This window comes from Lonchura striata, chromosome Z, assembly GCF_050655825.1.
Source record: "Lonchura striata isolate lonStrDom1 chromosome Z, ASM5065582v1, whole genome shotgun sequence".
Lineage (NCBI taxonomy): Eukaryota > Metazoa > Chordata > Aves > Passeriformes > Estrildidae > Lonchura > Lonchura striata.
Genome location: NC_140740.1, coordinates 79,113,998 through 79,141,839, shown reverse-complemented (window position 1 = coordinate 79,141,839; position 27,842 = coordinate 79,113,998). Strand labels below are relative to the sequence as shown.

The 27,842-nt window shown below is 40.9% G+C and overlaps 2 protein-coding genes across 17 annotated transcripts in view; one reads left to right on the top strand and one right to left on the bottom strand.

The window, feature by feature from the left end:
- SHC3 (SHC adaptor protein 3) overlaps nt 1-10,272 on the top strand; it is a 65,741-nt gene extending 55,469 nt beyond the window's left edge. For all 12 annotated transcript variants that reach the window (XM_085567434.1, XM_085567433.1, XM_085567432.1 and 9 more), the window contains 2 exons: nt 1,047-1,342; nt 4,247-10,272. In XM_085567434.1, the coding sequence (XP_085423560.1) occupies nt 1,047-1,342; nt 4,247-4,375 (425 nt within the window). In that variant the 3' untranslated portion in view covers nt 4,376-10,272. The remainder of the gene's footprint in view (nt 1-1,046; nt 1,343-4,246) is intronic.
- A 3,409-nt stretch (nt 10,273-13,681) lies between these two features.
- On the bottom strand, nt 13,682-23,317 carry S1PR3 (sphingosine-1-phosphate receptor 3). Of its 5 annotated transcripts, none has more exons than XM_021530436.4 (3): nt 23,133-23,234; nt 18,941-19,047; nt 13,682-17,996 (listed from the first exon to the last, which is right to left on the bottom strand). In XM_021530436.4, the coding sequence occupies exon 3, from the start codon at nt 17,811-17,813 to the stop codon at nt 16,671-16,673; it is 1,143 nt and encodes a 380-aa protein (XP_021386111.1). In that variant the 5' UTR covers nt 17,814-17,996; nt 18,941-19,047; nt 23,133-23,234; the 3' UTR covers nt 13,682-16,670. The 5 variants fall into 5 exon arrangements, with proteins under 5 accessions (XP_021386111.1, XP_021386113.1, XP_085423567.1 ...); XM_021530438.4 differs by lacking the exon at nt 23,133-23,234 and adding an exon at nt 22,706-22,925; XM_085567441.1 differs by lacking the exons at nt 18,941-19,047; nt 23,133-23,234 and adding an exon at nt 23,296-23,317.
- Between the last annotated feature and the right edge of the window lie 4,525 nt (nt 23,318-27,842).

Sequence of the window (27,842 nt, the reverse complement as noted above, 5' to 3'; positions counted from 1 at the left end):
ATTTATAAGCTATTTTTAATAGCTGGCTGAGATATCAAAAAATGGTGACGGCACAACATATTTCCTATTTCTTTGACCTAAATTAGCCTCTCTGTGGCCTCATGCAAACAGGGATTTGTACTCTTTGTACTCCTTGCATCAGAACAATCTGTTTAGAGTTGGTGTATTGCTTCACTGTGCTGCTCTCCAGATGTGCTTTTGTAAGCCTAGGGGCACAGAACATTATTTCTTTTTGATATGTGCTGGTGGGCCAGATGAAGGTCTTGCTGGAGGAAATAGCTTCCAAGAGGTCAGTACAGCATGTAAGGAGGCACCCTGTGCACCCTCATTGCTATTTCTGTAAGGCTGTTGGGATTCATTATGACGCTTCTTTCCACTCAACTCTACAACTGCACTGAGCTCAGGACTTAGCTGAGGTTTAAAACGTGCTTCTCCAATGCTGATTTTAACTAGGCAAATGGTGTTAAATGTGTAAACCTGTGTCTGTTTTATGAAGTTCTCTTCCTAGACAAAGGGTAGGGAGTAGGCTGAGTGGTGAGGGTGAATGTTCCTTACTAGACATAGCCTTGGGCTGGAGACTCAGTAATGGATAATTTTTAAATGAATAAGTTGTTTGAACAGAGACCAGATATGAGTATAATGACATTAGGTACCCCTATTATGCAATTTATTTGAAATTAAACTGTCTGACATACCTAGAAAGACTGAAGAAAAGATTTGCCTGGTACCAGATCATATAAATACAGCTGTTGACAATAGCCACTACTGAAATAAACCAGTACCTTTCAAAAGATCCTGCCCAGGTTCAGCCTGATTTTAATCAGTATTGTTCTGTGCATAACATACATTTTAAACACATTATACTCCTCAGTCTTAATATATTATATAAATCAGTAAGTCTGTTAGTGTATCTTCCCTTATTTTTTTCATAAAGAGAAGTAGTTGTAATGAAAAATAAATTTAGTTTAAAATGACCAGAAAATCACCATTTGGCTACATGATTTACCTCTGAATGATCCTGCTCTTGTTTCTATTTTCCTAACAAGAACCATTTGAAGATGCTCTCAAGAATCAAACATCTGAGGCTATGCTGAAGAAATCCAGCTCCATGGGATGCACCAGTCCTCCTTTATCCAGAGTAGCTGTGCGGACTGAAGCTGAAGACCTGAGTACAGAGCCATGGTATCAAGGAGAAATGAGCAGGAAAGAAGCAGAACAGCTATTAAAGAAATGTGGAGATTTCCTTGTGAGGAAAAGTACCACAAATCCTGGTTCCTATGTGCTGACAGGCATGCACAAAGGACAAGCCAAGCATCTTCTTTTGGTGGACCCAGAAGGAACTGTAAGCACTGACTCCTCACTGATAGAGGAGGTTTCTGACTCTACTCATTTTCTCTAGATACCTTTAATCTTCTTTACAGCTTATTCACATCTTATCATAAGCACCACCTCATATCTCTGATGTGCCATCACATCTCTAATTCTTTCCCTGATGCCTAGCAGAAAACCTAGCACATGATTTCTGGACATTGCAGGGAGCCTTAGGGACCTGATTCCTAATCAAGTTCACACTTTGACCACTGTTGTGCAGTATTGGTCAAAAGTGCAGCTTAGCCACTGCAGCATTCTTGCTAAAGGAAGGAGGTGTGGCTAGCCTGCTTGGCATCTCTGTTATCTGGGATACGGACCAGGCCCTCAGTGTTTTCCTGCATGTATGCCCAGGAGAGAATTGGGGTAATCCTGCTCCATTTCTTAGCTGCACAAAGACTCCCTCAGCTGATGAAGGGTGGAGGGAGCAAGGGAGCTCCAGTTTTCTGTAGCTGTCCTGTCCTGCTTCTATGGAAGCATAAGCTCTTCAGAGAGATTGAAATAATTTTCATTAGTTTTATTCTTAGCTCCTGGTAGCTGCAAGTAGGCAACTCCTTTCCTCTATAAAGGACAACTTTAGGTAACCAGCCCCAAGGTAAGTGAGAAGCTCCCATAAAGGAGCTGGCCTGTTAGCATCTGTTAGCTGAGAAAGCTGTGGCAGAATTACATCAGTCCTGTAGTGGTGGGGGGCGTCATGGTACTTGTTGCAATTAGTTACATTTGCCACATGAGGCCAGTCAAAGAATGATTTTGCACTTTTGAGGTGCCAGGTGCCTGGTCTTGGGTTTGATGGGTACACCAGCCCAGGGGAGTGGCTTTATGCCTCTTGAGGGGCAGCCTCCTTTGCTAAAATTTGCCAGTAGTTTTGTGACTCCTGTAACCAAGTAGCCTAATTCTCTTTTCCTCATGAGCCCACAGATAACTGTGACAGGCTACTTACTGCATGGGAAACACTGCTGTGTGACCTGGCAAGCACAGGAATGCTGTGTCCCACCAGGAGCTCTGCTGCAGTGCTGACTGGCATGGAATACTCAGATCCTGTGATGACTTCCAGGGCATTTTTTTTTCCTGTACAGGTTGGAGGGGCTCCCCCATCTTTGCTGCTCTGCCTCTAGTGCATCTCTAATTTGCTGGCCTCCTTGGTTAGGAACCTGCTTGTTATCTGCACTTACCCTTCCCTCAGCCTGCTCGTATCATCATGGCCCAAATGGCTCTGAGATGCCTGGCTCAGGAGGCACTGTTCCAGAACAATGATTTTATGCAACTGTGGTTAGTTACAGACAGCTGTGCTGTCTGTGTGATTTGTGGGATCTTGACACAGCTTCTGAGCAGCCCTATTTACAACTTGTCAAAGTAGAGAATCATCAATAAAATGCCAGTGTGTGGCCAGCCACCATAGTGTGCCAGTGGCTTGCATTTCATCCGTATGGTCTCAGCGGGATTGTTCTTGAAGACTGATTCACACAAATGTTGCCTGAAAATTAATTTCACACACAGTGCCCAGTGACACGTAGCAGGTCTTAAGGGTGTGTTCTCAGAGCAGAGTTAACTGTCCAGTTGCTTCTGCTCTCATCCAGCTAACAAAAAAGTAAAAGAAGGAAAAAGAGATCCCTTGTTCGGATAATGGATACTTAAAATGGAAGACCTCAGGATTTTTCTACATTTTGAATTAGACCTCTGGTGATGGTAGAGTGTCTAACTTATGGTAAGAAAATCTCAGAATGCAGATAGGTAAAGTTAGTGATTTTTTAAAGCTATCTTTTCATTTTGAACATACAGTTTAATTATTTGTCAGTGACAAAGCAGAATGCTTCAAAAATTGGAAGAGTCTTTTGGTTTCCTTCAGAGATATGACTACATGTAGACTGACCAGAAAGTGTCACCGTTTTTTATCTTGTGACATACTGTGCTAAGCTTCTAGCAATTTTTACAGAACTTAATGTTGAAAGTGAATTATTTCAGAAGCATCCACCACAGCATAAGATGACTTTGGAAAGTTTTAACACAAGTTGTTCTCTCTTCCTGAGACTAGATTGAGGAAAATAGATGACATTGCTTAGTCAGAGCAGTGCTCACAAGTGTTTGCTTGAGGCAGTGTAGAGCCAGCCCTATACAAAATTTTAGTGCAACATGCTTGCTTGAGGTGGATCTGTGCTCTGCCTGTAGCAGTTGTATGCCTAACTCATTCAAAATTTAGGAAGGAAATGTTTTGTGAACATGTGGGTAAATAATTAAAGATTGCTTTGTAAAATAGATTAGGTTTTGGATTATCACAATTTTGACTGTTTTATCCTGCAATATCAGTTTCCTCCTATCATGGGTGGAATATTGCATACCAGCAGGATGCTGCTACAGAGAGCTGGCATGTGGGCTAAAAATAATACTTTTCCTACCCTTCCTACCCAAGCTTAGCACATATGGTGGATGGATCTCTCTCTAGGAAGGGAATTTTTGAGTAGTGGAAGAAGAAAAGCACAAAAAATGCTGAGGTGTACAAAGAAGCTGTTTGCTGACATATCAGGTATGATAGGTTTTTTTGCACCTTTTTAAAAGGTGCAAACACCTCAAAGAAGAAGAAGAAAAGTCTGACTTACAGTGAAACAAAATCATGAAAAGACATTTTCAAGCAGGCCTATTCAGAGTCATAAGAGTAGGGTGGTCCATGGAATTGCATGCAAAATATCTATTTGGTGAAAGTAGGGGGAGTGAGAGAGAAAACAGAAGCCACACTGGATAAGCGCCAAATTTCCACCAATTTTGATGGAAGAGGTACCAGTTTCTAAAGTATGATTTTGTCATTTTATTCTTAGACAATTTTAGTGTTAAGGGGAAAACTATTTTACTCTTTAATCTATCTTCTTTCATCCTTTTTTTGAAGGTTCGTACAAAAGATCGTGTCTTTGACAGCATAAGTCATCTCATCAACTATCACCTTGAGAATAATTTGCCTATAGTTTCTTCAGTGAGTGAACTCTGCCTGCAACAGCCTGCTGAAAGAAAACACTGACTCCAGATAACTCTTTTAGTAATTGCAATTCGAAAGCTACAACTGGTAGAAATTGTAGATCTGAAAGGAAAATGCACATTAAAAATGCCCACATATTCACATACATTTCACAAGTATGTTTTATTTAAGTTTAAGAAGCCCCATTTCATATGGTCCACTTGAATGTTTTCAATGCTTTACGTGACATGAAATCACATCATAAGCCTTTCTTAAAATTTCAACAAAATTGTTCAGATTCTCTAATGTGAATGTTGATAGTGTATATACACCTTATATATAAATACAGTATATATTTATATTTTTCAAGTCTGTCTGTTGACAGTATAAAACTATCTTCTGTGCCATGTGTTTTTACCAAAAGAAAAATGACAAGTGTGATTGTTCAGATAAAAAAAATAGAATTCAGCAGTCTCAATTTCTTGAGAAATTTAATATTACAAATCTTATTTCTGATTTTACCTAAGAAGCACAACTATGGGGATTACAGATGGATTATGACAGTTAACCATAGAAGGAATCTGAATTCAGTAACTAGTATTACAACTCAGAATTTAGCATAAAATGTTTTTTAAAAGCATTATTCAGTGTCACTGATATCAAAAGGATTTTATCTTTCTGATGTCAAGTTTGAATTCTTATATGATGCTATTCAAAACATTTGTATCTACTTTAGCAATGACTTGGTGTGATCTCTATGTGTACAAGGTGTGTACTTTGATTTTTCTAATGATATTGTAACAGTATACTGTAAGTTCAATTTTTTAATTTCAGTGCTAAGGTTATTTATAAGTAGTTCTCTGCTTATGGTGAAGATCTAGGTGTCCTTGAACTAACAGTCTCAAATGAGATGTTGCATACTGATTGGACAAGTTCAAATAACTTGCGTTTAATAGGCTTAATACAAGATGAACATGACTGTTCAAAGACAAAGATTTTTCAAAGATCTGAAAAATCTTTTCTTTTTGTAAGCAGTGAAAACTATCTGAACTCAGTGGTCAGTTTTCCAAATGATGTCACTTGCATTTACTTGCCAAAGCATAACTTCATTTTGGCCTTCAGCAAGTGATAGGTATTGGAAATATACTGTTTTTCTCTAAACATCAAGTTTAAAAAATACACATACAATAAAGATGCATTTCTGGCAGCAATGCCCTTGACTTTTGGTACTGGGAAATGCTTTAAGGGATGTTTGTACTGTTCACATTTAAACATTATATAAAGTTATTTTCCCATTCTATGAATCTTATTATGAGTCAAATTCAATAGACACAGTTCCTGTAAATGCAATGCTTGTGCCAGAGTCAAGATTTAGCCTTCAGCAATCCAAGATCTTCTCTAGCAGCAGTCTCTCAAATCAAATCTTCAGACTTGATTCACAAAAACTCAGCAGGGTAAGTCTAGGTTAAGTACCTGCCTACCCCGCAGCATACTTAAAGTTACATTTGGTTCTAAGAATTTGCCAAGTTTAAAAATTTGTAAAACCATAATGAAATTAACTGAATAATTCACTTAGAATGTATTCAGCAGGAGTATCATGTTAAAATTCTGAAATAGCTTTCTTGTGCCTTCTGCTTTTAAATATGCTGAAGTTGCAACTTGAAAGTTTGATTTTGAGTAATCTCAAAACTGAAAATTATTGACACCTAAAACTAATCATGCACCTCTGTAAAAATATACTTGATTCTGTAATTCTGACATCCAGAAGCCAAACAAAGACATTAGTGAACCAAATGCTTGTGATTAATTTTACTAAAGATGGTTATTATTTGATATTTCTAGGTCTGAATGAGAGCTAAGGAGAGCAATTAAATACTAAATTCAACCCTTATCAGTATGGCACTGAGTTTAGTAGAATTCTTTAAATTTTGCTTTACTAGACTGGAAGTGGCAAGGAAATAGGAACAGATCTTATATGCCAAAGTAGTATCCACCAAAATTACTTTGTTTGAGAGTCTCACAAAATGACTTACCCATATCTGACCATATTCCAGTTTAAATTATCTCAGCTGCCACTTCTTTTTTCATATATAATGCTTGTTATTCCATGCTCTCACCTTTCTGTACCCATGTTCTGGAAAGTTTTCAGGTGTGCTATCACGACCTATAGGACAAGGTGTCTTTTTATCTTTGTATATTGCATATAATTTCAGTAAAAGTCTGGTGCATAACCCTCTTACATGTCTTCAAGAAACCCACCTGCTCGCAATATCCATTCTGGATTCCTAAATATCCTGGAAAAATTTGACAAGATTTGGGTGTACGTATTTAAGGCACTAAACATACATTGAAATAGGTATCTTAATTTTTTTACCACTGTCCTATCTGTAGCTTTAATGACTTAGCAGCCACTTAGCTGCATGTTTTGGAAATTAAAGCTGATGCCAAGGAGACACAAAATGAAACTGCTTCACAGAAATACTGAATTTCCCAGACTATATTTCACAAAGTGTGCCTCCAGGGGAATGTGGCTATTTTGAGCTGCTCTGTCAGCATAGCCAATTTGCCCAGCTCAGTGTATCCACTGATGATGTAAAGCTTACATACATCTTGTCCAGATGTAACGTGGTCCAAGACAGCAGTAGCACCATTGCACTGCAACAGTGCCCTGCTGACACGATGGGCCAGCAGGTCCTGCCTGGCCACACATGAGGGTACAGAGGCTTTTCTACATCACTGGGAGCCACACAGCCTCACAACTGTACAGAAAGGAAGAGCATGTGCTCCACTCAGTACTCCATTTTTGGATCCAGCCAGGTTTCGTAGATTTGAAATCTGCCACAAAGGTAGGTAGAAATCTCTGGTAGATTTGGCTTTCTCCTTTATGAAAAGGGCAAATGAATTGTAAAACTATTTGGATAGCAGCTCCAAACCAGTTGTCATTAGACCAATTTTAAACTGATTTTAACAAGAATTAATTGAGCCTGCTAGAATGGCTGGGCTCACTTCTGTAAGGAGCCAACACTGCCACAAATCTAAGAGAAGCAGAAGTAATAAGATAAATTTAAATGCTGAGAAGTTAGCTGAAAACCTGACAACTGACAGCATAATAATGTGAGTCTTTTGATGTTCACCTTTGGTTGGAGTACCTCACCTTTTTAATTAATTTTTTATGCAATCTCAAGGACTAGACATTTCCTTATGGTAATTCAGTACCATGACTTCAAGAAGTGGGATTTTACTGAATGAAAAACATTTCTAGACTCAAGAGAAATCACTGAGATTAGGTAATATTATAGTATCTTTTGATGTCTTTTCAGTGAATAAATGAGAAGTCAGAACTGAAACTCTAAATATTTTGCCAGACTGTCTACATTGGTTTTGAGTCCTATCTGATTAACAGTTTTGATTTGAGTCTGTTGCAACTATAGGAATGAATGACAATGAAAACACATTCAATGCTTTTAAACAAAGAACATTTATATGTGAACCAGATGATTTTGATTACTTTTTTTTTTGCAGATCTAGATTAATTATTAAATTAATAAAATTAATCCAGTGTTGCTAACAGTGATAGATTGCACATCTAGGTACAATCATGTTCCCAAACTTTTCATTATTTCAGATGCTTCAGAAGCAATGAAACCTGAAAATTAGTTTGAAAAATGAATTACCTTCTGACAAATGGGAGTTTGCTCAGAGTGAGAAGTTGCAGCTTCCCTTTCCTTAATGCAAGAAGAGGATGTTCAAACTAACCATAGCTGGCTGGTCACCATATGAGAGGATGCAATTTCCATGGCTTAGTGCCTGCCTTTTTGCCCAGCTATACAGTTGTTTCACTCCACTTAATTTCCTACAGGGTTCACAATGGGAGGTAACACTGGTCCTGACAAAACCTGTCTGCCAGACATTCAATGAAAGCTTGAACAAAGGACATAGTCCTGGGACCAAGGCTTCAGTGCAAAATGTGCAAATGGAACAAAATGTTTAACAATCTGGTAAATGTCACCTGCCAGGAGAGGGTTTTCTACAGGCTATATTCATACTTTTTCCACACTGTGGAATAATATACTCACTTTTCTTGTCACCATGGTCCCCAGGTATCATATAAAGTAAGATGAGAATTTAAAAAAAAATTATATTGTAGTGTGATTGCTGCTGGCACATCAATACCAGATACCAGATATAATGTATTAATAATAGAATGGATGCATATTTAGACATTTGTCAGTAGATTTGATAACCAGCAAAGTTTTGTACCTTCTAGGAAATTTGCAGTTATCAGAGCGATAGTTGGAACTTGTGAATACTAGAGAAAAGATTACAAATCCTGCTTTCAAAGCTGTTTTTAGCTTCCAATGTCTATCCAAAGGAAGTGGTAAAACCAAGAATTTATATTAAGTAAACCATATTTGCATAAATGAAGTCTAAGCTGAAGTAAGAGACAGACTTCCCTTTTTATCTGCCTGACAGTTTCAAAATATGTCTGCATAAAGTCTAAATTCAGACATACTTTAGTGTACTGTCAACACTGCTTTGACTTACATGGTCTTTTTTGCTCAAGCTGAGGTTTGCACTCTTCACACTTTCATGTGTGTTCAAAGCTGTCAAAATAGCAGGTATATTTCCACTTAATGCTCCGTGATCAGCTAGACTTACTCTACTCACTCACAGTGTCTGTGGACCTTGCTCATATCTGCATTGTTTGCAGCTGGAATGAGGGTAGGTCTGTGGAAAAGACAACATGGACATACAATTTGCCTGCAGTTAACCTGAGGCTTGGATAGAGAATGAAAAGCTGTCTTGGGAGAGAAAACTTCAGGGATAAGAAATATGAAGCCTGGAAACATGAGCCAGTAGGCATTTAAGCCACTAATGAGAATAGAGAGTTGTTGCCAAATTATAAACATGCTAATTGGTTGATAGAGTTAAAGCAGAACCTCTGGGGATACAAAGCCTACTGCTCATCTCTTATTGAGACATTTATGTTCACAAGCCCTGATATGTTCCTTTGCACACTCCAATGTAAACATCTCCTAAGGCTTCCAGGGAGAAAATGAAAATACAGGGCTTCTTTTTTTTTTTTTTTTTTTTTTTTTCAGTAATGGGGATAAGATTTTGGAGCTAAACATTTCTAGCAAAAGCACTGTACAATGCACCATGTTTCAACCTTGTTTGACAACACAACAGGTCATGGAAACCAAAGGAAGACAGAAGCTAGAACTAGGTGACTCATTCTGCTACCCCACTGTATGAGACAGTGCAGATGACTCAGAAAACAAAGGTAGCCTCAGAATTTGAGATTAAGATGCAGATTTACACTTTATGAAGATCAAATAAAGTCCAGATCAATGAAAGCTTTTTCCAGCAGTCCTCCTTTTTCTTCCATGAGAAACAAGACACCAAACATACCCAGGCATACATTAATTCAAAGCTAAGTGAAATTTTCTATAAAGTGAAGAATGTGAAGATTATTATTAGTATATATTTGTGTCCTTTTTGTCTGGATTGCTGTGATAACTGCTTCTTAGTGAAGTCCTGCAGAGTTAAAACTTGAAAGAAGCTAGGTTTCTTTTTTTGAGTTAAATGTTTTTCTTTGCATTGTGTGGGCAGCAACAACAAAACTAAAAAGTGACTATTTTGCTGTAAAAAGAAGTTTTATTGTTATTTAATAATATTTATTACTTTTAGAAACATTTTTAACTGAGAATTGCAGGAAAAATAATGTATGTGAAAATATTGTGATAATTTATATTCCTAACCACTTTTGTGAATCTCAAGTCTTTGCCTCTCTGCTGACTGTGATATTTTATCTATAGAGACAAATTTTGTCTCTGAGGAAGTCCTTGAGCAATGTAGTTCGGAATATAAGTGTCATGCAACTGTTTTCTGATTATTCAGTTTGTATATGTTTAACCAAAGTAATAAAACAGTGAGCACTATTACTAGATTGAAATGCATGTAAAGTGGTCTTGAGTCTGTTCTCTTATGCTCAGGTTCCTTAACGAAGTTTATTTGCTGGGTTTGGGATTGGTCTTGGGAGCCCAGTCTGTGTCTTGTGCCCCCCAACCTGAAGGGAGGTATGTTTTGTAGCAGAATGGGTGCCATTCCAAAAGGTTCACCTGGATACTGAATATTAGTAAGTCAATCAATTGCTTAACCCAGTAGAATCAGAGATGAAAAATGTCAGAGGACCAAATGGCATATGGGGACCTGGACCTCAACTACACTGACCTTACACCACCACAGGAGCTCCATGTTCTTTGACAGAGACAGGACACATGTTTGTTTCAACAAATACATTTGTGAAAGCAAATGTATTTGATACAGGCCCTCCTTCTGAGCCAGATGATGTCCTGTCCTGGAAAGGTAGCTTTCCTGCTTGGCACACTGAATAGATGAGAATAGAAAAGGGTAGTCCACTCCATGATGTTTCCATGGGGAATGACTGCAAGGATGAGAACAGCCACTTTGTGTACGGTGGAGAGGGCAGTGTCTCCATGCCAGCAGGAAGCTCAGCTCTGCTGAGCTCTAACCCTAGCCCTACTCCTCTTCCTCCACTGAACATGTCTTCCTTCCCTTTTAACCACTTGGACAAAAGCTGGGCCTAAGCATGCCCTAGGAAGTTACACTGCTCTTGGGGAGAAGAAATGCCTCTGAATACATCAGGGGCATCTATAAACTGTGCATGCCTCTGCACAGTGCTTCCAGCCTTCTTCAGGTCCTGGGCCACAGGACAACAGCAAAACTCCCAGTCATTGCTGCTGTACCTGGCCCCCATGAGTCTGGCCATGAGAAGGGAGTTTCTCCAGGACTAGCATGGCTTAGGATCCCAGCTCCTGCTGGGAGTGTCCTTACTTGTGTTGGCAGGTGAAATGGCACCTGCAGGTGAACACCAGCACATCTCTGCTCAGAAGGAGCTGACTGCCTGCTTTTAGGACCCATGCTTTTTGGTGCCTCGCACTTTTGCACAGGTGTGTTTTCCATTTCTTTACTAGAGCAGTTGGAAACAAGCCTTGAAAGCAGCGCAAAGCTTCACTACAGTTGCTTCTTGCAAAATGTCTCTTTCCAGGGAGCAGCTGTGCCTGGAGTAACTGGAGCAGACAGCCCTCCAAGCAGATAGGCCAATGGGCTGACCCTACTCCCAGAAAGCAGGGACAAAGCCTTCCTCCAGCTCTGGGGATGGCAGATGCAGAGCTTACCACCCTCAGCTCCATAGCATTCACAGAATCATGTCATGTCCTGAGCTGGAAGGGATCCATCAGGATCATTGTGTCCAACCCCTGGTGCTGCACAATACACCTCAAGAATCACACAATGTGCCTGAGAGTCCAAATGTTTCTTCCACTCTGTCAGCCTTGGTGCTGTGACCCCTTCCATGGGGAGCCTGTTCTAGTGCCCAACCACTCTCTGGGTGAAAAGCCTTTCCCTAATATCCAACTGAAACTTCCCCTGACTCAGCTTCATGCTGTTTCCTCAAGGTCTGTCACTGGTCATGACCGTGAAGAGGTCCCCTCCCCTCATGAGGATGCTGTAGACCACAATGAGGTCTTCCCTCAGTCTCCTCCAAGTTGAAAAGACATGACTCAACTGCTTCTCACACAGCTTCCTCTCCAAACGCTTCACCATCTTCATGGCTTTCTACTGGACATTCTCCAATAGTTTAATATCTTTTTTATATTGTAACACCCAAACCATCCCCCTGCATCTAAAGTGAGGCTGCCCCAGAGCAGAGCAGAGCAGGACAATCCCCTCCACTGCCTGTCTGGCAAAGCTGTGCCTGATGCACCCCAGAACAAGGCTGGCCTCCTGGGTGCCAAGACACTGGTGACTTGTGTTCCACTTGTCATCTAGAAGGATCCTGAAGTCTATTTTCACACTGCTGCTCTCCAGGGTCTTATTCTCCAGCCTTTCACTCCCCAGTCTATACACACAACCAGGGTTCAACCATCACAAGTGCAGAATCCAGCACTTGCCCTTATTAAACTTCATGCAGTTGGTGATTTCCCAGTCTTCAAATTTATTGAGGCCTCTCTGCAGGGCCTCTCTGCCCTTGAGGGAGATAGCAGCTTCACCCAATGTAGTATCATCAGCTAACTTGCTTCATATTCCGTCAAGTACTTCATCCAAGTAATTTCTGGAGATGTTGAAGAGCGCAAGGCTGAGGACAGGGCCCTGAGGAACCCTAATATTGACAGGTTCCCGGTCTGATGTCACCCCATTCACTTGCAACCCTTTGTGCCTGACCCATGAGCCAGCTGTTCACCCATCACATGATGTGTTTACCCAGCCATGGGCTGAAGGATTCTGAGAGATTTTACAAAAAGCTTTGCTGAAACCCCAAAAGATTACATCAACTGGCTTCCCTTGATCAACAAAGTGGGCTACCTTGTCATAGAATTAAATCATGTTTGACAATTAGGACTCTAACCTCTCATGAAGCTGTGAAGGCTGTGACTGATGAATGCATTGTCTTCCAGGTTTTCAATACCTCCCAGAATAATCTTGACCATGATTTTACTGGGCACTGAAACAAAACTGACAGGCCTGTAGTTTCCAGAGTCCTTCCTACCATTTTTGAAACTTGAGACAACATTCTCCAGCTTTCAGTCAGCTGAGACCTCTCTGGATTCCCAAAGCCCCATGAATATAATTGAGAAAGATTTTGCAATGACAACAATAGCTCTTTGAGGATTCTTGAATAAGTCCTAGTCAGGTCCCATAGATTTGCAGGGATCCAGCTGAAGCACCGGGTCAACTGGGAGTTGATCATTCTTGCAGTCATGGTGCTGGAAGCTCAGGGAAAAGAGCCTCCCCTTGTCTGTTATCCATACTGAAGATAAGCAAAAAATGCATTGAACAACTCCATGCCCCCACTTGTGAGGTGAACTGTCCTCACCTGTAATGGGCTGATTTCATTTCTAAGATGCTTTTTGTCACTGAAATTGAAGTAACTCTTTTTATTGTTCCCTACATTTCTGGTAGCTTCATCTCCAATTGATGTTTAGCAACATGAATTTTCTCCCTACACTGGCAAACAGTATCTCAGTATTCTCCCAATGCCACCTGACCTTGCTTCCACTGGGCACACACCTTCAATTTTAGTCTCATTTCCAAGAGAAGATCCCTGTTTAATCAAGCCAGCCTTCTTACTCTGGAGTACTGCCTTCAGGCACAACACCCAGAGTTTAAATGTTTTCCACAGAAGACCAAAACCTTCTCAAAATTCCTTGAAAAATGACTGCTACTTGACAGCTTTAGTTTAAAGGTTTGAGATTTTTTTTTTATTAGAAGTTTTCAAAATGTTTCTGGTACCTAATGATTTGAAAACATTCACTAAGACTGTTGGCAATAAAAGAGTCTTGGAAAGCAGATTGTGAAAACCTTTATTTTCTCTATAGGTGACTGGATTTGCATTTCTTTAATAATCCATAATCAAAACAAATGAAAGACTTTGTAGCCTTTGCTCCATGTAAAACCAATTGGAAAGGAAAACCAAATTTGGTTTCCTGGATGCTCAAATCAACCTGGGTGATAAAAGGTTAGATTCTGGGATGTGTTTGAAGGAATGTTCTAATATTTTAGGGTGAAAGAACATATTCTCCATCTTTTTCCAGCTTCAAGGATATGTCATCTTCCTAGCTGTTTAAGGTCTACTGCTGTTAAACTCTTGACTTGTCCTAATTTAAATTCTGCTCTGAAATTGCTTCCACAATCTATGCCTTATCTGATACTTCCCAATGGGATGGACTCACTGAAGATTGTATTGACAATAGTTTTTTTCTCCAGTCATAAGTCCTTTGTAAATTGTACATCAATGTTACATGTGAAGACATGAATCTTAGAAACCTGCTTCAAGTACAGGAGGGTAGTGAACTAACAAAATATCCCCACAGCTCCAAAATAAGAGAAGGAAATCAAAGTAGAATGAAAGGGTTTTGTACTAAAAGCAATCACATTGCCTTTAACAGTGGAGTTCTTTGCATTATTTGTACCTTGCACCAATACTGACAATAGCTAAGGCTAGAATGCAGATGTTAAAACCCACTTTTATGTACATCTTCTTGGACTTTGGCCATCAAAAAATTTTATTTTTCACCTGTATAGCAAGAATCATGTAACATTCTTGACATGAGGGTTGGTGTGGGTTCAGCAACCATGTTTTCTCAAACCATTGTGTTCCTAAGGCCAATCTGCTCTACAATAGTAAGGAAGCTGCCACATTCCACCACTTTGGCAACTAACACAAGTATACAAATATTTGAATTTGCAGTTTTAAAAGCCTCAACTTCAGGGTAGAATTTCCACAGTACAGCCCAATAGCAATGTAAAATCTAAAAACCTAATCAAGCCATGGCAATGTAATGTCACCAGTTCTATTTCTCACAAAGCTACAGAGCCTGCAGCCTCGTATTTACAATCCATACAGTTACATTATGCTTACCTTGGTTTAGCTTTTTCTTCTTCTCTAAGTGCACTGCTTTTCATCATTTTTGGTAGAAATTATTTCATATTTACTACCTTCTTTCACAGTTATTTCATTCAAATACAATTCTTCTTTGTTCTTATACACTTTTCTACATTTACAGACTATTAATTTTTAAAAGATAATCACAATGCAAACCTCTACATTTTAAAGGTTTTTGCTACATACAATACACAACTTACACACTATACTTGAGAAGAGTCTAATGCTGCTGCTTTAAATGATTAAGACCAGAGTAAAGCTAAGGATAAGCTCTTTCAGTCTGTGTATTAAAAAAGCCTCAATTGCTTCTGATTGTGCATAAGGCAAAGTGTATTTTGAGACATTAAGCACAAATCTTTGAAAGAGCCCAATGAAGTTAGATGTATACATTCTTACTGACACAATGGGAACTTGTTTTAGAATTTCCCACTAAACTCCACTGAAGCCTCCAGCCATAAAGTACAATTGATGGAAGTACCACAGGCCACTTCCATGGGAACCTGAAACCAAAAGTCTGTGAAGTCTTTACTGCTCCAGGACTCAGGAAACCACTTTGACACTCGACATCAACCTGTACTCAGGCTGGTAAGGCAGTGATGAACCATAAAGCTGTTGTCGGGTTTCTCTGGAATGGGCTCTCAAAAGGTCGGGGCTGGGGCTCCAGGTCTTCCAAACTAAATAAACGTTCCTTCCAGATCCAAGGCAGGGTTGGGTATAAATGGAGATACGCTCTTCAGCATGACCCTGTTGTACCGCATCTTCCCTCTTGTATCTGCAGAAGTGTCCAGAAATGGCAGAAACACAGGATCCCACTGACAGAAAATGGGACATTGTCCCACTCCCAGAACTTCCCAGGGAGAATTTCTAACACAATCCCACACCGTGGTAGGGCCTGGAAAGAAGGAACTCCACAGGAACCCACTGTGGTTCGCTGCTTTCTGAAATGATACATCTCTGTTTCAGAACTGAAGGATCTCAGTTTAGGTAGTGCATTCACAATGTACACAGGTTTATATAGGCTGGACATACATATTTAAATATATTGAAAATAGTAAGCAAAAATATATGCATTGAAACAGCACATACACTTGTTACACATGTATATAGCAAATATATATCCTCTCTCAACGGTTTACTACTGCTTACTCAAAATATGTTGTGAAATGCCACAGTGACAACTGTCATGTTGTCTTTCACTAAACATGAAAAGTTTGAATAACAATGGAAAAAATAAAAATACTGCATTGATATGACTTGTTAAAGTTTTGAACAGTTAAAAGCTACTACTTCATTTTAAATATCCCCAAGGAAACACATCTATTTGTACAATTAGTCACACTGTATACTGCAATACAATGTTTAGCATGTTGTAAACTTTTACCAATGACTTTTTAATGAGAAATTGTACAAATATACAGCTATTTATACCACATACTTATAAGGCCATTAACACAACAGCAAGATACATATAGAGAGCTATAATCACCAACTTATGCAATGACTTCTTCTCCCAGCTGGCAATAATTGGGCTCATCTTACAATTGTCAGCAGTTTTTAGTGAATGCTGAAGTTTCTAACAGGTTTTAATGACGTCTTGCAAGAACACAAGGTGCCAAATGAAGCCTTAGTTTGCAATGCCATGTCCTTAGGCACATGATGTCCTTAGCTGTGCATGGACTCTGTCCTAGCCACTGGGTAGCATGAAAGGCTTTTTCTGAATCAGGTGTGTTACTGAAGGAACACCCAAAGCAAATGATTGTTGATAAATAAGTTCTCAAAGTTAAATAAATGGTTAGTGTTTTCTCCTGTGACTGAAGTGCATGAATATTTAAACTACACCTGTAGCTTAAACCTAAAAACCACAGAAAAGTACTTGTCTTGAATAGTCCCTTACTTACAGAAGTTTCCATTGTGAAATGAAGATTCATTTTTCTCAGCAATACATGAGGGAACATTTATTGGTGTGAAGTCTTCTTTTGGCTTCTGGGTATTGCTGCTGCTGGATTTACTTCGACTGTGATCTGGAGTGGGCTGAATAGGCAAAGATCTGGCCACCTTGGATTTCACCAGGCAGCCACAAACAAGGCGAAAGAAAGCCCGACGCATTTCCTTACTGGCCAGGGTGTAGATGATGGGGTTCATTGCAGAATTGATGACTGCCAGAGCAATAAACCAGTGGGCTTTGTACAAGATGGAGCACTCCTTGACTCTGCAGGCCACATCGATGAGGAACAGGATAAACAGTGGAGACCAGCATGCAATGAAGACACTAACGACGATCACAACAGTCCTAAGGAGTGCCATGGACCGCTCTGAGTTATTGTGGTTGGTGACATTACGACTGCTGGACTTAACCAGTATGTAGATACGGGCATAAAGGATGACAATAGCGACCAAAATGGCTATGAAGATACTAATGCAGAACACAACGTAATTTTTGGAGTACAGAGGCAAAATTGTTGAGCAATCTGGTAAGTTGTTTATACAGTTCCAGCCGAGGATGGGCAGGGCACCCAAGGAAATTGAAATAAGCCAGCATGTACCAATGAGAAGGAACACTCTGTATTTTTTATTTGCGTCGTAAGGCCTCATTTTAATCATGGTCAAGTGCCGCTCAATAGCTATCGCTAGCAAGCTGAAAGTGGAAGCTCCCAGGGCAACAAACATGCTACCTTCCCTAATGAACCAGATTGTAGAGGACAAGCTCAGAGTTTTCTTCCCAGACATAAGAATGTTTACTTTGTAAACAATCCCAGCTAAAAGATCACAGAGAGCTAGATTGCCAATAAAAAAGTACATGCGGTTGTGAAATTTATTGTTTTTCCATATGGCAATCAACACCATCAAGTTTTCCAGGACTATGAAACTACATAGGATCAGAAATGAAATAGTGGGCAGGTCTATTTTATCAGTTGCTTTTTCCCTTAAAATAAGCTTTCCTGTGTAATTATAATGCAATACAATAAGAGAGTCCATTTCTTCATTTCCTTGAGGGCTGACAAGAGCATCAGGTGGCATGGTAACTACTGCCATCGTTTGTTTCCTGATGGATGCTGGACTTTTTTCTTCAGTATTTACAAGAATATAGTTCCAATAATTTTCCACAAGAGGGAGATCAAGCCACGTTCCTCCCAATGCTCCTCTGGGCAGGCGTTGTGTATCCTCACCTCCAGCACACCTCGCATATTAACTCGGGAGAGTGACTCAAACTAGGCTCTGAAAATAAAATCAACAAATGCAACATAAATATCACTGTCTTCCCATGTCACCCAGTGATTAAGCTGCAACATACATCAGGAGCCAGGGGTGAGGGTCTGTAACTGATGGGACACTAAGCCCGAGCATTGCTGCATGCCTCTCACGTAGCCTGGACACAGGAGTACAAGGCCAAAATCACTACAATGTCACAACAGCTCAAAGGTATTTTCCCCCTACAAAATTTCCATGCTGAAAAACGCACAGAAGAGCCATGAGAAGGATTGGCAAACAGACCCAGCAAGTCACAGTGTGCACAGTAAGCAGCTCACTTCCTCTCAAAAAGATCTAAGTGTATACTGCACTACCAAAAGACCACCCAACCATCACTCTCCACATCAGCAGGGCAAACTCTATGCTTTTAAGGCTTGTTCTCGTTTGCCACGTATACCCAAGGCAGGAAAGATCCTGAGAAAGTTACTGTCAAGTCTTGATGCCCATGTGCATGTTGCCAGTGTTTAAAATAACTTCCCCCAGTTAATGGCATAAATTTCTGCTGTTTACAATTGAGAAGATGCACTGAAAGTCAGTCATCCTAAAGCAAATCCTACCTTCAACCCAAATTAGCTGGATTTTTGCTACTTTTTTAAAAAGAAACATGGCAACTCATATTTTTATAAATATTGTTTTCCTTTATAGTTAACTTTACTGTTTTTTCCCTTTGTGTAGACATGCAGGACATATATTTAATGTTCTTGAGGTTTTTAAAAAGTAAAAAATAGTTACAAGTTTGTCATCCTCAGATATTCTGATTTTTGTTACGTTACAACTTAGATTTACCACAATATCTTCCCATTACTTTGAGGTTCCATTTTCACAGCAGATGTTCCAATAAGTCTTTTTTTCCCATAACATCAGAAGAGATGTGCACAGGAAAAATATAAGAAGATGTCAGAAGCACTTACTGTTTTACCAAAAATCTTGCAGTTTAGCTGCATACTCCAATGACAATCAGTTCTCGTGACCCAAATGCAGGCACTGAGGATGAGCGAATGGCCAATTTTTCACTTTTCTAAGAAAACAAGGATGGAGATGAGGACAGAACTAGTTTCATATGAACCAAATTTTAACTTTTTTTTTTTTTTTGGGGAAAGGCAAGAAAATTGTACTGGATGGGAGGACGCTGCTCATGGACCCAAAATTAAATAACTTAATTGAGGGAACTTTCTAAGAGCTGGAGCTCCTGACTGTTTATTTGACCATATCAAGGGTCATGAACATTTTTCAAACACACTTAAGACACTTTCAAAGGACAGCTATCAAGGTAAGGTATGGAAAAAGATGATCTTTAAGGTCTCTTACAACCAAATCCATTCTCTGATTTTATGATTCTGTATACAGGTTTCTTAAGATCAGAAAAATGTGTGAACCACTGCTGACCCAACAGACTGTTTTGGGCACATGAGAAGTCAGAGATGCATTTTCAATGCCTTCTGAGAATGAGGGGAGGAGCAAACCACATCCCAGATGAAAGTAAAGGTATTTAAATGGTGACCCACACCCTATTTTCCCACCCTTCCTTTTCCTTTATTCCCTCCTTCAGAAAAAAAGTTATCTGATAAAAGCCTACAGTGAACTTACTTGAATTCTTTAGTACATTCAGGATGTTCTAAAATTACTTTCTGAGAAAATAATTTGTTGCTTTCCCACTGTTATTTCCCTATTTTAGTTTATAGGTCCAAATTACTACAGTTGAAGAGGCCTGCTGGGAAAGACATCCATGAAACACAGTTGCTGCTGGGTATCTTGGTCCTTTTTTACTCTGAAGATGACAGCAATCACCTCATTCCTTCCCCAGGAGCTGAACTGGGCCCTTGAGTTGTAAAATTCTTTTCTGAAGCATGGTAAGAGTGAAGCTCTCAACAGAAAAACTTCACCTCAGCTAAGGTTCAGTGTAATTGCAATTCAGTTACAATCTGCACACTGTTATCACATTAACTGTCACAGCCTTTCATTGTATGGGCTTATAACAAAATCCCACTGTGTCCATATGAATTGCAAGTGCTTTCCACTGTAAAATAAACAATTACATTTGACTAGAAAAGTATTTGCTAATAGTTCAACCAGCAGTACTCACCAGACTAGCTGATGACTGCCTGAGAGAATAATATTCCTATCATTTAAGAGCACCACATGCAACAAAATAAATATTTCTTTAAGGCATTTTTCAAGTGAGTTATCACACTCGTCTATTAAAGTGCAAATAAATTTCTTTCTGTGAAGAAAATTATATGCCAGACATAGGAATTTATCAGCCACAACTCAGCAGATGTAAAGTGTCATGACTCTACTAAACTATACCAGTTCCCCTGGCTGAAAGCAAGGATGATGAACTCACTCAGCAGAAATCATACAGCCTCTGTTAGTAATTACTTGTCTTAAAATTGTTACAGCAAACTGACTATCACAAAAGTAAATCTTTGCCTCTGACAAGCTAGTAAGAAAACAAGGAAAGTTGCAACATTATTATTTACCAGGACTCTCACTGACAGAGTATCACACACAAGACATTTGAAAGTTAATATAAATAATGCAAACATTAGAATTTATTTCCAAGTCATATCATTCAGTCGCAGCCTTCTTTTGTTCACCTCCTGCTTTGTAGCCAGTAATTCAGAAATCACATTCTTTCTTTAACAAGTAGAAAAATTAATGTTGGATATGCATTACAATAACAAGAAAGTGACAAGGCAGGTTCAGGATAACATGTGTCACTGCTTTGTGATGGCTCAACAATTTACTTCTCAAAACAAGTTTGCCCCAGTCACATACTAGCTGCAAAGTATGGACCTCAGTTCAAAATATTTAAAAAACAACCTGAAGAACCTGTCTGTGGCATGTTGCTTGCCCAGCACCGCCATGGTTAGGTACGTCAGCATCCCAGACTCCTGAAACCACTAGAAATCAGTTTTATTTCCTCTAAAGCAAAGCAGAAAATACCTGTTTCTACACCAGCAGATACCACTAGAAGGTTAAACCTCTTTGCAGTGCAGGGGCAATCTGTCTGTACTTCCTCATGGATGTGCTAGCTAAAACAGCAATTACTAAATACCAAATTAAGGCAGTGGTACGATGTCAAGAACCACGGTCATGCACAGGACAATTCAGGTGCCTTCTCCAGCTATTTGGTTGACCTTTGTTGTCCCAGCTGCAAGGATGGCAAAAGCACCTGGGGTCCAAGCTGTGAGCACCAAGATATCCCCCCTTCTGTGCAATCTCCTCACCCACCAGCACACTTTGGAGTTTGGCCACTAGAGAGAGGTTAATATGGACTCCTGCAGAGGTCAAGGATCCTGGCAGGGTCAAGCACCCTTTTAAATTAGAGCAGGGGCTCTTTACCATGGACCACATCACTGCTGGATAGGGTCTACCAGTGTCTGCCCAACACACCATGAAAGAAGCAATGCTGTGTGGAAGGCCACAACCCTTTGACTTGCCCTATGGCAAGACAGAGCTCCTCTGTCTTCTCCAGCTGAGCCACAAAGTGGTACAGGTACAAGCTCAGGGTCATAGCTCTCACTGGCTCCCCTGGTCTGCAGCTTTTCTCTGGGAACGTGCAATTTTCAGTGCCAAAAGGTAACAGGGAACCTGTGATAATGGGTATGCCAAAATCTTTCTGTAACCATCTCCCTCCTGTACATCTCAACTCTCTTTCCAGAGCACTCTCTGTTGTAAGTCCTTCAGGGAGCTGAGGGCTTCTAGTCTCTCACAGGTCACTGGGCATTTTCTATCTAAAATAAATAAGAAATTTCTTATATATAATAAATAAGAAATTTCTTATATATATATATTTCTTATAAATAAGAAAAAGCAAGCCAAACTGTTCTCAATGTTCCTGAAGTCAAAGCAACAAGTGAGAATAAAGTGAGCATAGAACTTGACCTTCCGCTACATACTTTCGCCTGCAGAAGAAAATATGAAACCACACATTCAGTAGACTTGTAATTTAGAATAATATTTTCCTGTTTTCCAAACAGCCACAAACAGACTTGACCAAAGAAACCTGATGCCCCTTTACCACTGCCACCACCCGTGCTGCAGTTCTCCCTCTGCTTCCATGTACAACACATTTTGCCCAAAAGAGAGAATTTTAAAACCAGCAAAGGGAAAGACAAGAATGCAAATCTGAAGCCAAACCCTTTTCTATTTTATGTATCTGTAAAGCCTTTCCAAATGAAAAGTAAACACATGTAATTTATCAGGCACACCCTGGTAGTCTCATTAACAGAAAGGACTTTTGAGAAAAGCAGCACATTTCAATGTACAGTTCCACTGAAATTAAGCTGTGTTAGATGCAAATGAAGTTTAGACAGTAAACATCTGTGACAGAAAAATGTCTTAGAGAACTCAAACTTATAAAAGACTTTTCCTTAAGTGAATGTGCTGGCAGTTTACAGCCTCAGGAAAACAAATAGTTACTTTTCTCGGCTTCTGGCTTTTAGAATCAGTTTGAATTTTGTAGTACCGAGTAGCACACACGTACACTTCACAGGGGAGCTCCCGGATGGTTTAATTCGTGGTCGTTAAAGGGAAGTAATTTTGACTTCTTCCTCCGTCTCCCAGCGCATCTGATCTAACCCCCCTACTTCAAACTCCAGTAACTATTCTCAAATTCCCACTAGCGCTGCGGCCTGAGCCTTCTGGGGTGCCAAAAGTCTTGTTTAAGTTACCCGACGTGTCCGCCGCGTGATGGTGTCGCAGAGAACATCGTTCTCCCCAGGGCTGTAAAGACCCCTGGACGCGGGGGGCTCCGTGCCAGCCGCCGCTGCTTTGCGCGCACCGCGAGCGGCGGCTCCCCGCTCCGACAGCCGCGCCGGCGCCGCACCTGGGCCGGGCCGGCGGCGGCGCATCGCGGCCCGGGGAGCGGGGCGCGGGCAGGCGCTCGGAGCTCCGGTGCCTGCTGCCGCCGCGCCGCGTCCCCCGGCGCTCCGCGGCCGCCGTCCGACCTCGCCCCGCGCGGCGCCGCTCGGGCCCCGGGGCTGCGCTGGGCACAGCGGGCCGGGCGGGGCTGGGATCGCCCCGGCCCTGCCCCAGCGCCGATCCCCGCGGCACCGCGCTCCTCCCCCGCCGCACACAGCCCGCGTTCCCCCGACCGACCTCCCGACCGCCGCTCCGGTCTCTTCTCGGTCCCGGCGTCCGCCTGCCCTCGGCTCCTGCCTCCGGCACGCCGCTCCGTCGCCGCCGGACAGGCTCCGCTCCCCGCTCCCTGCCTGCCCCCGTCCCGTCCCACCACGCCTCACTCCGCCCCTTGGCCGCTCACCGTGCCCCGTGCCCCGCGGAGCAGCGCCCCGGCGCTGGGTGCTGCCGGCGGGGCGCGGCACGGCGCGCTGTTTGATGCTCAGCGCTGGCGTTTAGGGCAGCCGGCGTGAAAGTGTGCGGCGGCAGAGCCCACCGCCGAGTTCTTATAACGTCCAGAAGAATGCGAGGTGGAGGGTTACTCGGGTCGGGAGACTAGAATGTTCAAGTGAGGTTGTACGTATTCTGCCTCTGCTCCTCTGTTTCACCGTGTCCAGTAGTGCGACCTTCACAGAGCTTGAGTCGAGATAGATACAGGGTAAAATATTCGGAAATTCTCGGTAAAAGTACTTCTGGTTTGACTCAGAACTGTCGATTACAGCGCGCTCCTGGAAAGGTACTTCTTGACAGAGTTATTTAGTAAATAATAGCAGCCCAAGGACAGCGATAGGCACGTGGATTGAGCCGGTGACGGGAACAGCACTTTGAAAAAGAAGTTGGAACCTGGATCCCACAAGTGTCTTATTTAAATGTACTTGTAAGATGCTTGTGGGTAAAGCAAATCTTTCTGTCAGAAGTGTGTATGATAAGCTGGCAAACAGAAGCACTACAGCAACCTTGCTAAGCGGAGGCAGACGTTTAGAGTTGCCTATCGTCTCACAGCAATCAATGTTTTTCTTGGGAGCCCTGTCTGGACCTGAGCATCATCACAGTTGGAGTTGTGCCACGGGCCCGGCTGTTGGGTTGCCTGCACTGCAGTTCTGCAGGGGAGTAAAGTCCTAAAAAGCAGAACTAGGCTTTCTATAGCCAGAAGTTTAAACTGATGTAGCAGAGCAAATGGTTGTTTCTGTGACTGCTTTTTGTTTCCTGAAAAGGAATAATAGAATTTTTCTGGTTTAGGACTTTGGTAGGAAATAAGGACTACACTGAGTGAAATGTTGGTAAAATTGCTTTCAATCTGATGTACCCAATGGATAAGGCCCCACTTAGCTATGGATAAGACTGTACTGCAATCTGTAGTGGTCCTAGCCTTCTCTCCTCCTGTTTTGTGTGCTGCGTGAAAGCTGTTCTCTTCTACAGACCAGTAGTGGAAAATTCCTTCTGTGTCCTGTAAAGATACACACCACTTTTTGTCAAAGGGGAGCTCAACCTATGAATTACTACTCTCCCATTGGCCAGAAAAGCCTTGTTCTACAGATTCCCTGAAAACTACCCCAGGAAGCTTTGTAGTCCTCTTGGCAGCTACTTGCTACACACCAGCAAGACCCTGTTCATGTGTAGTGGATGCAAGTAGCCCCTATCCTAGCTCTGTGTTCTGCTGTTATTCCTTGTTATTTTCCTCTCTCTCCTGGTTTTTCGTTTACCACTTTTTGGTTACTTAGATAGAGGAGCCAGAACAAATAGTCACTCTTACCAAAGTGTTGTGGATGAGGGGACAAGATACTGCCACCACAAAGATTTTTTGGCAATAGTTCCAGGAGGTGGCAAACTGTGTCCTGCTGCCTGTAATGGTTTTAAATTGCCTTCAGTTGGGCTTACCACCACCAGCAACCCACAGGAGCAGCTAGCAACAAGGCTGTACTACAGCACAAGGGAAGTGGTGTATGATGAGGATCAGATGTTGTTTCTGACTGAGACTTCTGATGATGTCTGATGTAGTGGAGTCTGAAACCACCTTGGCAGCAAAGCACTGTGAGCAACACAGCCCCACCAAGTGAGCACAGCAATCTCATGCCCCAGCTTTCCTGTCCATCATGGGAAGCTGACTTCATGCACAGCTGTGTGTGAAGGGGCATCTGGTTCATCAGCAGGCAGTGGTTTCTTGCAGATGCCTCTTGGCCTCTGTGGTTGCAGTGGCTGCTGATGTCACTGAAGGAAGTAGGTGGTAGGATACTGAAGGGCAAGCTGGAAAAGCCACCCAGGAACAAAGGGCAGTAGAGAGTCCCTGTTCAGAGGTTGCAGGGGATTTGCCTGGTGTGGCATCTCAGGCCAAAGTAAATGTTGGGAAAAGCCTTCTGAGAGCTCAGCTTATTTGGCAATAGCTGATATAACCCGCTGGTTCAATTCCAAATGTCATGCAACAGCCAGTGAGGCACCCATGGAGAGCTTTCCACAACGATCTCAAACTTAAAATAAATTACTTTTTTGTGGGGTAGAGAGATTAATGACTAAGAAAGACATAGAAAGAGAAGGCCAGGAGCATGATGAATTTTCCTAGCAACAGGAGCTTAGCAGCTCAGTTTTCTGAGGATGAGGAGTCCTTACTGCCCTGGAAATTCCTGAGTGATTGGGAAAACATGATAAATAATGGGGATTTACTATTTACTGATGCTATTGGGAATATTTGACAGTGAAACAGAAACTGAGAACAAGAAATTTCCAAGACTTGGAGGTCCTGATAAAATGCAGTATTCATTTCTGTGCTACAAAGTGAAACATAGAAAACCAACTCTAGTAATAGAAGTAAAAATTTGCATGGAGTGTTTATACTCAGAAGAGAGGTCTTTGTGGATAGCATTTAAAAAGCAACTGATATTCATTAACTGTCAAAGGGAAACAGAATTTTATGAATGAGTAAGGAAAGAAGAATTAATTGGAAAACATGGTTGAGCTCTTCTGTGAGCTTGACGCCTTGAGTACCATGAGTGTCTATGGTTACTTCATCTCCTGTTTTGTAGAACAGAAAAAAGGCAAAAAGGCAATGGAATATTTAGGAAAGCTATCTGTGCAGGGAAAATTCGGGTTGGCTCTGGCTAATCATTGGTCAAAAAAAAAAAAAGATGGAAAAACACAAGATGGGATACTTTAAAACACAAGGACATATCTACTATCTAACAAAGTACTGTTGAGTCGTGGCAGACAATGAACATGAGAGAACAAGTGGTTAAACAAACCGATGAAACCACTTGGAGTAAAGGCTGCCAATAGCTGTTAACACAATGAGAAGACACTGCAGGACACAGTGGCTGGGAGTCTCAAGCAGGGGCAGTATTTGCCCTGCACAATTCTAGGTCCAAAGTTGCCATGAGCTGAATCCTGTCTGTGGTCTTTTCTTCTGTGTTGCAATTAAGTGTGGTCTTGACTAAGGGGTGAGCCACGGCGCATTTAAAAGCATGTCTGTTGCCCACTTCAGCAGGTATTGAATAAAGGAGATGTTTCTGCAGCACAGTAGAGAAAGAGTCAGCAGAGAGACTCAGAGAGAGAAAGCTTAGTGAGTGTCATGGGCTCAGCAAATGTCCTAGGGAAGTTATCTGAGTGGTTCTGGGCCTCTCAGCATGCTGTGACAGCTAGTGGATTTGCTTTTCTGTCTTGGGTTTTATGTGGAGAATAACCGATAAAAAAAAAAACTTTTTTTTTTCCAAAAGAATTATTTAGTCCAATGAATGTAGTGCATGATGAATACCATTGATATGGATGGCTTTTCAATATATGCTTTAAAGTCAGAAAAGTGGTTAAAGTCACTTCTACTTACAGATAGATAAAATACATAAACACACAATAAAATCTGAAGTTACTCTCAGATGAAAGATATTGTGATTTCTCTACAGACAAAACAGATAAAGTTTCAAGATTAATATTGACCTTCTTATGTAGTAGTTACAATTTAGTCCTTGAAGAATCTCTTTTTTCTGTTAACTGTTTAGGGCATGATAAAATCTTTGCAATATCTGTCTGACAAGATCATGCAAAGTTTTATTAATGTGTTAGCTATAATTTCTTCACACTGACATTCATCGAATGCTTTCCAGGTCTGTCATTGATTTACTTGCCTGGAGTTCTTGAAGTAATGCTTCGTCATTTGGAAAATCAATAACTTGTTTTGAATGTTTTGGTATGAAAGCTAAACAGCAGCAAGGCAATTTTAAAATTACAAATCAAAGCAGTACGATATTCATCTGAATCTGCGATAGCATATTTTAGCTCTCTACTTTTCTACTGCTGCTGAACTATCATCTTTGTATTAACAGATGTATTGTTCATTATTGCATCTAGAAGATGAAATGGTGCAACATATTTTTTTTATAACACCATTTTTCTTCTTATTTCTATGACTCTAACTCAGTGTTAAGCCACTATTTAATGTAAGACTGTTTAAATTAGAAATTATTGAAAGACAAGTATGATTAATTAATATTTCAATTGAATATAAAATATAAAACCAAAATGGGAGAACATTTATTTGGAGTGCTTTTAAAGCATACTCTGCAGTGATTGAAATACATTTCGATACTACATCAAAGAAGAAATCTGTCAATAATTATAAAATATAAGCAGAGGATATTTTGGAAACTTCAAAAACTATGACTTTTCTCACCTCCTCATGCACTACCATGACATATATGTAAGTAAATATATGCTCATAGGACATATTTCAGTTGCAAGTTTTGCATTAACTACAGGGACCATGTGCTTAGCTAAGATGAAATCTGTCTGCCTCTGCAACTGATGCCTTCCTCTAGGGATAAAGGGGCAGATGCTCAAAGCATGGCCAGATATTTATTGGTATTGTTAAGGTTAAGATTGACTCAGCTCAGTGTACATCACTGTGCAGACAGCACATGTTAAAGGAAA

Coding starts and splice junctions, on each gene's coding strand:
- S1PR3 (XM_085567441.1), bottom strand. CDS start 17,813: ATGGCAGTAGTTACCATGCCACCTGATGCTCTTGTCAGCCCTCAAGGA.